Source organism: Danio rerio, chromosome 10 (genome assembly GCF_049306965.1).
Source record: "Danio rerio strain Tuebingen ecotype United States chromosome 10, GRCz12tu, whole genome shotgun sequence".
NCBI lineage: Eukaryota > Metazoa > Chordata > Actinopteri > Cypriniformes > Danionidae > Danio > Danio rerio.
The window spans coordinates 31253277-31267508 of record NC_133185.1 but is presented as its reverse complement, the minus strand read 5'-3'; the positions used below and the strand labels follow the sequence as shown (position 1 = coordinate 31267508).

Here is a 14232-nt window from a genome sequence, read left to right as displayed (position 1 = left end):
GACCTATGATCTCAGAGGTTTGGAACAAGATGAGGGTGAGTTATTAATTACATCATTTTCATTTTTTGGATGAACTAACTACTGTATTTAAATGTCATTAAAAGTGTTGGTGGCTTAATGGTGATCATCAAGGGGAGAATAAAAGCCAAAAAATTGAGGTTAATTTAAATCACTTATACTGAAAGTTAACTGGGCCAATTTTAAAGCAATTTAATAAACAGAGAGCTTATAATTTTCAGAAAAGGCTAGCATTAATCTTTCTGTTTCATTAAACTTTTGGTGTTATGTTGCCATCTCATCAAAACTTCAAAATTGGGAATCACTTTACACAAAAGATCATAACACTTCTCACTAATTAATTAATTAGAATGATATTGAATATAGAATGGTATTATTGTTAGTGTAAGGTCATATGGAAAAATACTGGTCTTTAATACATTTGTAATAGGATTTACCTACATTTACTTTATTTTCCAGTTAATGCAATATAAGGGAAAAGTGAAAACCTTTTAAAACACAATGTAGAAGCACAAAGTTGAATTAAAGAAAAATATTATTTCTGTTGTATACATACTGCACCACCCATTGTAGTCAGTTTTTCCTCAAACAGTTGCCAGTTACAACAATCATGAGTCCTCTAAATGAAAAGGCAATAAAGCAGCAGTGTCCCATGGGAAGACTGCTGCACATACTGTATACACACACTCGCACTGTTTCCCTTTATAAGCTGCTAGCGCTGCCTGCTTCGTTTCCTATTTTAATTATTAATGCAGCCATAAAATGTGATGAGTGAACCAACCGATTTCAATGCACACTACAACATAATATACAGAAACAATTATATCCCACTGTGAAGTAATATATTTTTCAGCGTAATTACACACAGAAATCATCAAGATTGACTGGTCGGTGTCCGCAGTCCTGCTGTCATTAATGTCAGTAATGATGATCATGATAATAATATGCTGTGATATTTTCCCTCAGGGTGGCCTCTCATCCTCTGCCAGTGTGCTGGTGTCACTGGAAGACATTAATGACAACAGGCCTTCGTTCTACCCGCTGAACTATGCGGTCAGCTTGAGCACCCAGAGCTCACCCGGGACATCTGTTATCAGAGTAACAGCCCACGACCCTGATGCCGGAGCTAACGGGAGAGTAACGTACCACACCGTGTCTGGTGGAGGATCCAGTTTCTTCACCCTCAACAAGGACACAGGTATGGCAATGAATTGTTTGTATTTTAATATTTATCTATCATAATATTATATTTTAAAGTGACGCTGACAACAGGGGTGAGGATCCAAACGCAGGTTTATTGAGAATGGTCAGGCAAGCAACAGTCAACACAGGGACAAACAGATGTATGCAGGCAAATCCAGAGTCGTAGTCAAATACATAGGCGAAAGTCAGTATAGGCAGGAAGCAGAAAACAAACAAACAAACAAACAAACAAACAAACAAGGCAAGGGTCAAAAACATTCACAAAACTGTTCAACAAGACTCAGCAACATTGTGTGTGTTTGTGCTGTTTTAATAGTTCTTTTAATCAGTCTTTGAGCAGCATCAGCTGTGTGAGTCCAATCAATAGAGACTTGGAGCAGATGTGTGTGTGTGTTGCATGACAGGACTTGTAGTTCATATGAGACAGGATTATAGTCCATGTTATTGTGAATGTTCTCCAGCGATCTATGACGGTTAGATCACTGGTCATCATGACAAATATATTATTACCATCTTACCATTTTTAAGGGGACCCACAGTGCACCCCAATCATATAGAAACAACAAAAGACAACAAAACAAAACAAAACATAAATTATTCTAACATTCATGAAACAACACTCAAACTCAAACAATAAATAAAAATGCACCACGACAGCGTCTGATTACAAACGTGAGATAAAACTAAATATACCGATCAGTGAATCAAAGCACAACATAATCAATAATAGCATCTTCAAGAATAATGTACAATCCAAAGTAAAATATGATAATAAAATTTGCTTAAACATCTTAAGTGATGTAACAGATCGAATATCAGCAGGTAAATTGTTACAGTCTACTGGACCTTTAAACATGAAACTAATTTTCTTTTTTTTTGACACAAGTAACAAATAAAAATATATCCGAGCAGAATGCCTAACTTGATAAGGTAAGGGAAAATATTGTTATAAATAAAAAGGATATTTAAAGTTTGAATATAAATTGAAGCCAGTGCAAGGATGAAGACAGAAATTGTCAGGGTTGGCAAGGAGGACCCAAACGCAGAATAGGCAGGAGAACACAAGGTTTATTTACAGGAGGTAAACAAGGCAACACAGAAGGACAATCCACACAATAGTGAAGGTTGGTGGTAGGAGAAAAGGCTGGTGAGGGGAGGAGACTCAGGACTTCAAGATGATACAGAGGGGAGTGTCTTATGGGGGGTGAAACAGGCTGGTCGGGAAAAAGGAAATTTCTAACTTCAGGCTAGGCAGTCAATAGGTTGCTTGCCGCACCTCCGGTTTGGGACATGGGTGGCAAACAGATGGAATATCAAATTAAGGGGATCCACAACCAGCGAAGACTCAGGAGGCAAGCGACACAACAGGACTAGACAGCTGGGGAGACAAGAAAATTAAAAAGATAAGCGAGCAAAAAACAAACTAGAACAAAAATAAGAAATATTAAGGAGGGCGAAAAATAGAGCCAGAGAAATAAAATGAAACAAATAAGGAACTAAATAAAAATACTAAAAATTAAAACAAAAGGCCAAAAAAAAAAAGAAAAGCTATAGCTGGAGATAAAACAGAAAGCAAAACACAACAACCAGAACTAAAAAATAAACTAACAAAAAAAGTAGGGCCAGACTGGGATGGAGGATTACAAAAATGGCAAAATGAAAACTGGAAATTAGTCTTGAACTACAAACAGAATGAAAAATGAAAATGACAGCAACCTTGCTGAAAGAAAATAAATAAATAAACAGAATCAAAAGGATAAATTAATTCGAGATAAAGATCAAAAAGACTAGCACTAGACTAAGGCTAGACAAAAGAAACCAAACTGGACTATATAAAAAATTTCTAGCAAGCACTAAACAAGATTGTCGAACCGGCAAGGGCAAGTGGAAAATGAACTCATTATAAAGGGAGTAGAGAGCATGAGGAACAGGTGAACATAATTAGACAAACAAGGACTAAACAAGGGGGTGAGGCATAGGAAAACAAGGAGGCGGGACAAGGGGAGCACATGGCCAACATAACAAAAGAGACAACCATGTGCTTATACACAAAACAAACAAAGAGACATTAAACACAGACAGGAGTGACTGGGCTGTGAGGCCTGGATCCTGACAGAAATAAACAGATTTAGCACATTGCCATTTTATTTATCAAAAGACAGTTTAATAAGACAATGTTTTTACCCACAAGGTCAATATGGACCAAAATCTCTGAGGAATGTTTCCAGTACCTTGTTAAATCTTATTGCACAATGGATTAAGGCAGTTCTGAATGCATAAGGGGGTTCAACCCTGTACTAGTAAGGTGTACCTAATAAAGTGGCCGGTGAGTGTATTTAGCATGTATAAATCTAATAACTTTTTAAAAATTTATTTAAAAAAAGTCCCACCGATCTTCAGGACTAATCAAGGTCTCTATGTCTCTGTTTCTTAGACCCATCCATTTTCTCACATTTAATATTCATATAGTCATAAGTCGCCTTTTATTCCATTCTCACAATGTTTTTTCTTTCCTGGTAGGTGTTATCTCTCTGTCCCGCTCTCTGCACGGAAAGGCCAACTCCGTCATCCCCATGGTGATCTCAGCACGGGATGGAGGAGGCCTCACAGCACCTGTCAATGCCAGGGTGAACATCAGTGTTGTTGGCGGCTCAGTGGCGCCCCCAGTGTTTGAACAGGCCCAGTACTTCTTCACCGTCTCTGAAGACGTGCTGCGGGGCACAGAGGTTGGCGTAGTGAGAGCCAGCAGCAGGAATGGTGAGTTTCAGCTTTTTCCATGTGTACTCTTCTTGGAGTTACCATCATTGTCTAAAAAGGCAGTAAATAAAGTAGCCCATGTGCTGCTCTCTCTGAACCATGAATCGGTGTCTGTGAGACGGTGGAGGTGCTGAAAAAGCCTGATAGGGAATATTTTCACTCTCGCTGAGCCAGTTGTGCAAACAGAGCAGCAGCTGTGGTGTGAAGCTCATTAAACAGTCACATCCATCACAGATTCCTCTCTACCTCATGGTGCTGGAAATGATTATTTGTGGATATATATATTTTCTCTGATAGTGCAGGGTATTTTGTTGGAATTTTAGTGTTAAAAACAATGGGGAATTTTATAGGATGTAACTGTGTATTAATTGTTTTCATGTTATGGCTGTTAACTGATAAAAGAATTGGTTTAATTGGTTCAATTGGTTTCAATTTTAATTTCAAATGGTCTTGTCAAAATTGTTTAAGAACAAGATAACTTACTTAAGGAGATTTAGGCATAATATTAATCGATTATAATGTACATTTGGAAAAGTGGAAGCTTGTTAAATAAATTCATCATTCATTCAATTTCTTTTGGGCTTAGTCCCTTTATTAAACTGGGGTTGCCACAGCGGAATGAACCTCTAACTTATCCAGTATATGTTTTATGCAGTGGATGCCCTTCTAGCTGCAACCTATATCTGGGAAACATCCATACACACTCATACACACTCATACACTACGGAAAATTTAGCCTACCCAATTCACCTGTACCGCATGTCTTTGGACTGTGGAGGAAACTGGAGCACACGGAGGAAACCCATGCAAACAAGGGAGAACATGCAAACTCAAAAATCATGCAAAACAAAAATCTTTTCCATTTGGGACATTTGAAAAATTCCTTAGTGTTTCCCCCTTTATAAGTCTAAAATTTAATTAATAATGTTCATAAAGTCTTAAATTTCACATGGTGAAACTTGGAGAAACCCTGATATTATATAATATACACATGTACATATACACAATTTTCTAATATAACTGACTGTATTAGATTAATTCTAACAAAAACAGACTGTTGACATGTTTCAGCACATTGCTGGCAAGCCTTTAAGATTATTTATCACAGTGCCAACATGTTTTATGAAGTTGCAGCCATGTATCACATTGCTAGCATGAACTTTTTCAATAGTATCTGAATGCAGCCTTTATGACGCAAGCTGAGATTGCATCACTCAGCGATGCAATGTCAGACAAAATGCACTCAATGGAGTGAGTGACATCACTGTGACTGGTAGGGTTAGGGGTGGGGTTAGTTGAGCGCATTAAAAAGCATTGGATGCAGCTCAGATTGCTCTGCACCAGGTCTGCATCCAGACCCCTCTCAACTTTTTAGGTATATATAATGTTTAATATATCATTAGAATTACTGAACATTGTTGCTAAAATGTGTTTAAAACATTTCTAACAAGAAATAGCATGTTGCTAATATATTTCTAAAATGTTTATAACTTGCCTGCTGTTAATTAAGCTGGCATGTTTACCATATTGTTTGCTTAAATGAGTAAATACATGTTTTTGTAAGACTTTACAATAAGGTTCATTAGTTAATGCATTTACTAACATGAACTAATCATGAACAACACATGTCCAGCATTTATTAATCATAATTGAAAATTTACTAATGCATTATTAACATCCAAGTCCATGCTTGTTAACATTAGTTAATGCACCATGAGTTAACATGAACTAACAATGAACTACTGTATTTTCATTAACTAACGTTAACTAACATGAACAAAAACAGTAGTAAATGTATTGTTCATTGTTTGTTCATCTTAGTAAATGCATTAATAAACATTAATTAATGAACCTTATTGTAAAGTGTAACCCATGTTTTAATAGTATGATAAATAGCATGTTTAAATACTTTGCTAGCAGGAATTAGCATGCTGCTAGTGTTTTTTCTAGCATGTTGCTGGAATATTTCAAGCTTGTAAGCAGTCTGCTTTTTGTCATAGTTTGAAAGTAGTTTTAAATTTCAAATAAAGTGTTTGAATGTTGAATTATAAAAAGCATGATTGACGACTTTCTTTCTATAGGTCTCAGTCCTTGTGAAAAGTTTACAAAGTCATTTTAGATTTAAATCATATGTTAAAACCCTTCTTGCTTATCTTATGCCATTTCTCTCTCTTACCCTCTCTCGCTTCAGGAGTCTCTAAGGATGTCACCTACACTATCTCTGCTGGGGATCCAGATGGATACTTCATGGTAGATCCAGAAACTGGAGCGCTAAGGACGAGCCTTCCTCTGGACCACGAGTCACGACCCTTTTTTGACTTGGAAATTCAAGCACGCAGCGGATCACCTCCAGCTTTTGGAGACACTCGTGTTCGGGTCACTATTGCTGATGTGAACGATAATGCCCCCATATTTTTCCCATCATCCTCTGAATCTCTGCTCTTGCCAGAAGCCACAAAAATGGGCACTATTGTGTACCGTGTACAGGCTGAAGATCAGGACTCAGGTCCAAATGGACAACTAAGCTTCGACTTGATTTCCTCTGGAGGACAGCGCACATTTGGTGTGGAGCGCAGCAGTGGTGAAATCCGGTTAATTGGGAGTTTGTCGTATGATAGCGTACCTCGCTATGACCTCCAAGTTATTGCCAAAGACAGTGGTGCTCCTCAACTTAGCGCCACGTTCAGTCTAGTAGTCCACATCCAGGCGGAGAACAATCAGGGACCTGTGTTTGACACAATAACCTACCGTGTGGAGCTGAAGGAGAACACTCCACTAAACACCAACTTCTTACAGGTCCGGGCACTCAATAGAGATCCCAATGGAAATGGAGGATCGTCCACATCGACTTCCACATTGGCGTACCGGCTCCGGCCTGATGGGGATGCAGTGGGTTTCGGGATTGCCCCAGACAGTGGTTGGCTGTTTGTTAAAAGTGCTTTGGATAGAGAAGTCAAGGATATCTACCTGCTGACTGTACTTGCTACTTCTGGAAGCGGGCAGATGGGGAGGACCGGTAGTGCTACAATTAGAGTTTCAGTGACGGATGAGAATGATAACGCTCCTCGCTTCTCTCAGGAGAGGGTCTTCTTGGCGGTGAGAGAGAACTTGCCTGCTGGGACTGGTTTTGGAAGGGTGTCTGCTACTGATCGCGATGCTGGTCTCAACAGTCGCCTTACGTACAGATTACTTCATACTGACCGATACTTCCAAATCAATTCCCAAACAGGTGAGCTTGAACAAAGTTGAAATACTGAATGTTTTGTGAATTCAGAACATTGTTTAAGAATTTTGCTATAAAACACTTAGCCATAGATGAAACGTTTGAATAGAAGCTTTGAAAACTTTTGACACCAGATATGAATTCTGTAAAGGAAGATATGTAATTTCATGGATGAATACCTGTTTATTCTGCTATTTTTGAGAGAAAATTCGAAAACTATTTAATTTCTTTTTTATTTCACTAGTAAAGTTAGGGATATGTAGCTAGTAGGGTTACATCTGAGAGTGTTTTCTGTCCCTGCTAACTGTAACTTTAACCCTAACCCATGCAATTGAACCTTTATGTGTCTAGTGTGTTTAGCAAAATGCTAGCATGAATTAACATATGCTTGCTTGAAGTACTGTTAGCATTTAAATTAGATGTTTTTAAGTTTGTGAAACTTATAAAATTGTGATTAAATTATAGTGAGAATGTAGCAGCTGATTTATTTTTAGCTGTATTACCATTTGAATATAGAGTTTTGTTACAAATCCCATGGTAAAATCATGGTTAGTGTAGCAAAACCATGGTTATTTTGTGGTTTAACTAAGGAACTTTGGTTTTCTCTTCATTTATTGTTCCTTGTGTGGTTTTAAACCTTGGATTTCTAAGAGTTTCTTTTGTTGAACACAGAAAAGAAGATATTTTAAAGAATGCTGATTGCTGGCACTCATTGACTTCTATAATAGGAAAAAACTATGAAAGTCAATGGGTTCCAGCAACGATAATTTTTTGAAAATGTGTTTAACAGAAGAAAGAATATCAAACAGGTCTTAAACAGGTGAAGAGTCAGTAAATGGTGGCAGAATTAAAATTTTTGGGTGAACTATCTCTTAGAAAAGTAGCGTGGTGTAGATTAGAATTTTGATTTAAAATCCTTAAAGTTTGCAGGTTTGAATCCATCATAGGTCATTTTGTATCCGTTAGTAATTAGTAAGTAGGTTTTGTTAAGTTTAGTTAAATTTAACAGCAGCAGCACTCAAAAGCAAATGCATGCAGTATCTAGACTTAGTGTCTCATTTTTGTGTGTAGGTGAAATCAGCACCAGAGCAGCTCTGGACCGCGAGCACCAGTCCAGTTATCAGCTAATGGTAGTGGTTCAGGACGGCGGTACCCCTCCACGCAGTGCCACCGGGACAGCTCACATCACAGTGCTAGATGAGAACGACAACGCACCAGCCTTCAGCCACACGCAACCTGGCAGGGAGATCCTCATTCAGGCAAGAACCAGACTGGCACAGGCCTCATTCAAAGCCCTAAATCAGTGTGTCATAACATAGGTGCTGGTGTTTATTAAAGCACAGTTTACACATCATAAAAACGTCATTACCTCCGTACATAATATCTTTCAAAAATTGTTTATGTGACCTTGGAAATGTTCCCACACTTGAAGTTGTTTGCATGGAGTGTAAGCAGCCAGACGGTGCTGTTTAAAACCTGCTTGATGTCTTCCAGGTTCAGGAGGGTCTTCCTGCCGGCTCTTTATTAGGAACTCTTCATGCCAAAGACCCAGATGAAGGAGAGAATGGCACTATTTTCTACTCTTTATCAGGTAAGGAAGAGTCTAGAAGTGTTGGGCGGTATTATTGCTAGAGGATGTTATTATAAAATGGTAAATCTGTATCATGTAAATAGTTATCTTTAGAGCCTCATGTGCTTTTCTGTGGGAATACTTATACTACCATATTTGTCTATATTTATGCTTTGATTTGCCCTTGGTTTTTAAGGCTCCAGAGCGGAACGTTTCTCCTTGAACCCAAACACTGGCGAGCTGCGCTCATCTTCTCCCCTGAGGAGAGCTGAGAAAGCGGAGTATAGTTTCACCATCACAGCCTCAGACCGTGGAGCTCCTTCTCAGAGCTCTTCTGCTGTCTTACTTATACAGGTGAGACCGTTCAGGCATATTGTGACCCCTCTGTATTGCTGTTTGAAGTATATGAGGATGTCTTTTTATACTATTAACTCAAAACAAAAATGGAGAAAGTCCAAATCAAGGCTAATCGCTTAAGGTTTACCATATATTTTTAGCATTGTGCAGCTATTATAATACAGGTATTTTTAATGTTCTTAGTTCTGTTTTAGTTTGATTAATAACAATACAAAAATATCATTTTTGCCTTTATAAGGTAACATCACCCTAAAATCTGTTTTATGTTGTTTTATTTACACTAAATATTTTTTAATATAATTTATTATTATTATTTTTTTAAATACAAAAACAATACAAATGAAATCTACTGGTAGACAGTAAACATAGCAACCCCAATGATGAATCAGAAAAAAAATTTCATTGAATTAATAACAAACAAATGGGGGTATTTACCAATCAAAGCAATCATAATGTTCAAATGTAATTATCAGAGTATGATCAATTGTTCCAATAAATTGCCGGCATAGCACTTATCAGTTTTAAGGAAATCCAGAAAGGTTGCCATACAGTTTGAAATTGGTGTTGAGATTTTGGTTCCAAGAAGTGTATCCTCTTGAGCTGAATGACTTGATACAATTCACCCATCCACTCACATGGAGGGTCTGAAGATTTCCAGTTTAAAAGTATGCTTTTTTTTGCAAGAGTTAGGCCCATCAAAAGGGATGTTGCTGGGACTCTGGGAAAAGTGTCTAACATCTCGGAATATTTAAGAATTTGAAGACATTGGTCCGGCTTAACCTCCTTTTGAAAAACATTTGAAGAAAAATCTAATATATATTGCCTGAATATACTAAAGGATTTTGAAAAAAAAAATAACAAAAATAAAATAAACAAATTTAATTACATTTAATTTATGTGCTAATATTGGAATAAATTTTTCATCATTCTATTTTGTTTAATTCTATTTCATGTACTAATATAGAATCTTTTTCAGTTCATATTTCATAATTCATCATTTAAACGTAATTTTTATATGCGTAAGTCAGGTCTTTTGGATTTTTAATATGTTTCTATATATACAATTTTACTTATTTTATTTGAAATATATTTATAATATATACAGTTGATGTCAGAATTTTTAGCCCCCCTTTGAATTTTTTTTTTCTTTTTTAAATATTTCACAAATTATGTTTAACAGAGCAGGGAAATTTTCACACGATGTCTGATAATATGTTTATAATATGTAAAAAATCTTGTTTGTTTTATTTTCACTTTTTATTTTGGGCTTTTAATTTTTAAAAACTCTGATTAATGTCAAAGTTTTTTGCCCCTTTGAGCTATATATTTTTTCTATAGTCTTGAAAACAAACCATCATTATACAATAACTTGCCTAATTACCTTAACCTGCCTAGTTAACATAATTAACCTAGTTAAGCCTTTAAATGTCACCTTAAGCTGTTTAAATATGTCTTGAAAAATATCTAGTAAAATATTATTTACTGTCATCATGGCAAAGATAAAATAAATCAGTTATTAGAAATGAGTTAATAAAAGGATTGTTTAGAAATGTGTTGAACAAATCTGCTCTCCTTTAAGTAGAAGTTGGGGGAAAAAATAAACAGGGCGGCTAATAATTTAAGGGGGCTAATAATTCTGACTTCAACTGAATATATATATATATATATATATATATATATATATATATATATTATGTTTGTCTGCCTGTAAAAAAATTCCCACAAAGTGCAGTTTAATCTCTCCAAACTGCTTATTGTATTTTTAGCTGGTTTTGTGAGGATTGCTTATTCGTCCAAGTCACACATCGACCCTCGATTATGATTATTTTTTTTCCTCTTAATCTGCTGAAATCTTGGATAAAAGGCCTTTGACTGTGCCAAACTGTCAACAGTCCCTTGAGCTGTGATGTCTTTACTGGAGCAGGGAAATGAGCAGTGACCCAGAGGCCTGGCTCCTGTCTATGCAAACACAAACACCTCAAAACTCCAAGCATTACTTCCTGCTTCAGAGGAACCCACCGAAACACAAAACCCTGCTTTAATCCCAACGCTCGGCATGAAACCGCACAAATTAGACATGGCGAACTGTATCTTGACAACAGGACCTTAAAGAATCCGGATTCTAAAGAGTCTGTTCACAACGAATAGTAAACTATTTTGAGTGCTTTTACAGATGTGATTTTTTTTAAATGGGTAATTGTAGAGTGTGTGGTTGCATGCTGTTTCTGTCCTCTCTGTTAGTATGAAGAAGATAAGGGTGAGGGAGAAATCTAATAAAAAATAATAAATAATAATAGAAAAAACTAAATAGTATAGATATGCTTGTCTTAAATATTGGTATGTTTAAATAAGTATTCCAAAGTTACTAGTATTCCTGGTAATAGTACAAAATGCAGCTGTTTGTACACTCTCGATTGGCTAATATTGACAGTGGCTACATTTACATGGACATCAGTAATCAAATTATATGCCTTAATCTGAATTAGACAGTAATATGATTAAGGTGTTTACATGAGTTGCTTTTTAAATTTTCCGTTCATGATCCCGTTTTACATGTTAAATCGTATAATTCGATTAACGTCATTGCACCACCGCGATATCCACATTGCCTATGAAAATTTTTTATGGCATTTCGGCACTTTCACTTTCATTCTGGAACATTCATGCATGCCCTAGTTACAAACGAGATAATGGATGCAACTATGAACTGCTGGAAGAGTGTTGTTTTAATGGAATTTGATACTGTATGTGGAATGTGAGGAAAAAAAACCCTCTGCATTATGTGTCTATGGTTCTTCATTGAGTATGTTTACATGGACACCAATAATCAGATTTTAATGCAATTAATACAATACTCTGATTAAGAGTCTACCATGTAACAGTGATTTTTGATGAATTTAATTCGATTTAGTTCGATTATGACCTTAATCAGATTAAATTAATCAGGTTATTGGTGTCCATGTAAACGTACTCAATGACACATTGCTGGTAGGTCAAGAATTTGATAAGGGATGCATAATTAATCAAATGTGATTTTCATGCACATTTTGTCAGTAAAGCCGGTTCTGTAATCAGCTGTAAATCTCCAGCACCTGCTTTCAAATGGAGCAGCTTTTTACTACACAGAGCCACAGTTCACTGACAAGCCACAGAAATTTCGCAGAAGATTTAATTAATGCAATTCTGAAATCAAAGATAAACATTCTGTGATTTTACAGCTCTTTGCATTACTTCTCAATGATCTACAGCTCTGTATTGCTGTTACATCTGAAAGTATGTGAAAAAAACACATTGAATAACATGGGTTAGCTCCAAAATCAATTTGTAACTTCAGTTTCTGCACTATAGCACCCTCTGCTCTTTGTAGGTGATTTACTACGGATCACAGAGCCATGCTTCCCTGGCAAAAGGTGCATGACAACTGCAGTTTTTGCTAAATTGCGATTTTTATGTCATTTTTTCTACTTATTGTGCGGGCCTAGATATATTAGAGCTACAAATGTGGGAAAAATAGATAAAGTAACATCTTCAGAAGCATAATCAGTAGTAGGTGCTACTTCACCTCCAATACTTAAAAGAAATGGGGAGAATGGGACAAGATGATTGACAGGGACTGTAACTAGGCAACAGAATGGTCTGTTAATGACAAAGTACATGGTACCAAATCTTGCCCACTTGTCTGTTACATGCTCCAAAGTACTGACTTTTTCTTCTTAAAAACTGCATACTTCAAGGCGTATTATAAGTAGGCGAATTGGGACGCAGAAGGAATCAAGTGTTCCCAGATGGCTCTGATGAGGCCCAGCTGTGGTACCTTGTGATCAAACAGAAAGCTGCAAATCTCAGCTCCCTAACATGCTAGCACTAATGCTGATACGCTCGCACTGGACAACCCTGCACCATAGCAATCTCAAGATAATATTTTACATACCGTCAGTAATACCAGCTTCGTTTGAAAGTCCAGTGTACTTTGCACCAAAGAGAGAGTACAGAAATGGATCAGCGTCGATCCTTCTGTTGCTTTCCTTCTTGTGATCCGCTTGAGCTTGTATTGTTTTGTCTTTTTTTATGGGGTATTAATATGAAAGGCTTCACCTGTCAACCATTTTCCAGCTCTACTGTACTTCAAGGACATGGGAAATGAGATCACAGGCATGTAATGTGGCAGCCTGGACCATTTAATCTTATTCTTTCTGTGTTGTTTGTTATATTGACGTCTAGAACAATGAGAACACACCCTTGCACTGGGAATTAGAACATGTTACTGTGTATTTGGCAAATGATGAAAAATAACCTTCCATTTATCCTCTATATATACAGTTAAAGTTTGCAGAATCTTCTAAATGTAATTGTTTTACCAAAATAAGATGAGGTCAATATTTGGGAAGCTCCAAACTGTTGTTCAGATGAGTCTACAGGTATGTGATTAAGCGTTTCTGGAATGTTATGTATTTGGCAACAGTTCTTTTAACCCTAATTGATTCAATGTGTAGCTTTCATTTCTTTAATAAAAAAGTCATGTTGCATAGTCATATTCCAGGAAGACAATTTCAAGATGCATCGGGGTAAAAACAGTTTCACAAATGTCCCAAAGTCTTTAGATTTACAGAGCCCCTATTTTGCATTAAAAAAGGTCATATTTTGGCTTAAGGGGTCTCCAACAACATGCTGATATGCGTGCATGGTCAAAAAACACATTCATTGTCTTTTAATATGCATTTATTTTTACCTAATTATCTCAGCGACTCCCATATGAATTGTTTAGCGATTTATTTGTTCCCAAACCCCTCTTTAGCATAAAGCAAATCTGTGTTTATTGGTCCGATGACCCAGTCTGTTGCGATTGGTCGACTGCGTTTAGCATAGAGACAGAGACAAATGGCCACCACTGTCACACCTGTTGCAGTGCCCTAGTTTGGACACTTGAGGGCACAAGTTTGTTTTGTAGTTTTACTTCATTTCCCATAATCCTTTGTATTACTGATTGTTATGTTACAGCTGTTTCGTGTTTGTTAATTTAGTCCTGTATTTATAAACCCTCTTGTTCTCTGTTTTAGTGGCCTTAGGATTATGTCACGAATGGGGGAGAATCACACAAAACGCA

At 36.7% G+C, this 14232-nt stretch overlaps 1 protein-coding gene across 1 annotated transcript in view; it reads left to right on the top strand.

Annotated features, from left to right (window-relative positions):
• The window catches only part of dchs1b (dachsous cadherin-related 1b), a 151897-nt gene that overhangs the window by 117491 nt on the left and 20174 nt on the right, over window positions 1–14232 (top strand). The window contains exons 4-9 of the mRNA XM_021479350.3: window positions 985–1216; window positions 3742–3978; window positions 6170–7207; window positions 8273–8460; window positions 8696–8792; window positions 8968–9125. Coding sequence (XP_021335025.3) covers window positions 985–1216; window positions 3742–3978; window positions 6170–7207; window positions 8273–8460; window positions 8696–8792; window positions 8968–9125 — 1950 coding nt within the window. The remainder of the gene's footprint in view (window positions 1–984; window positions 1217–3741; window positions 3979–6169; window positions 7208–8272; window positions 8461–8695; window positions 8793–8967; window positions 9126–14232) is intronic.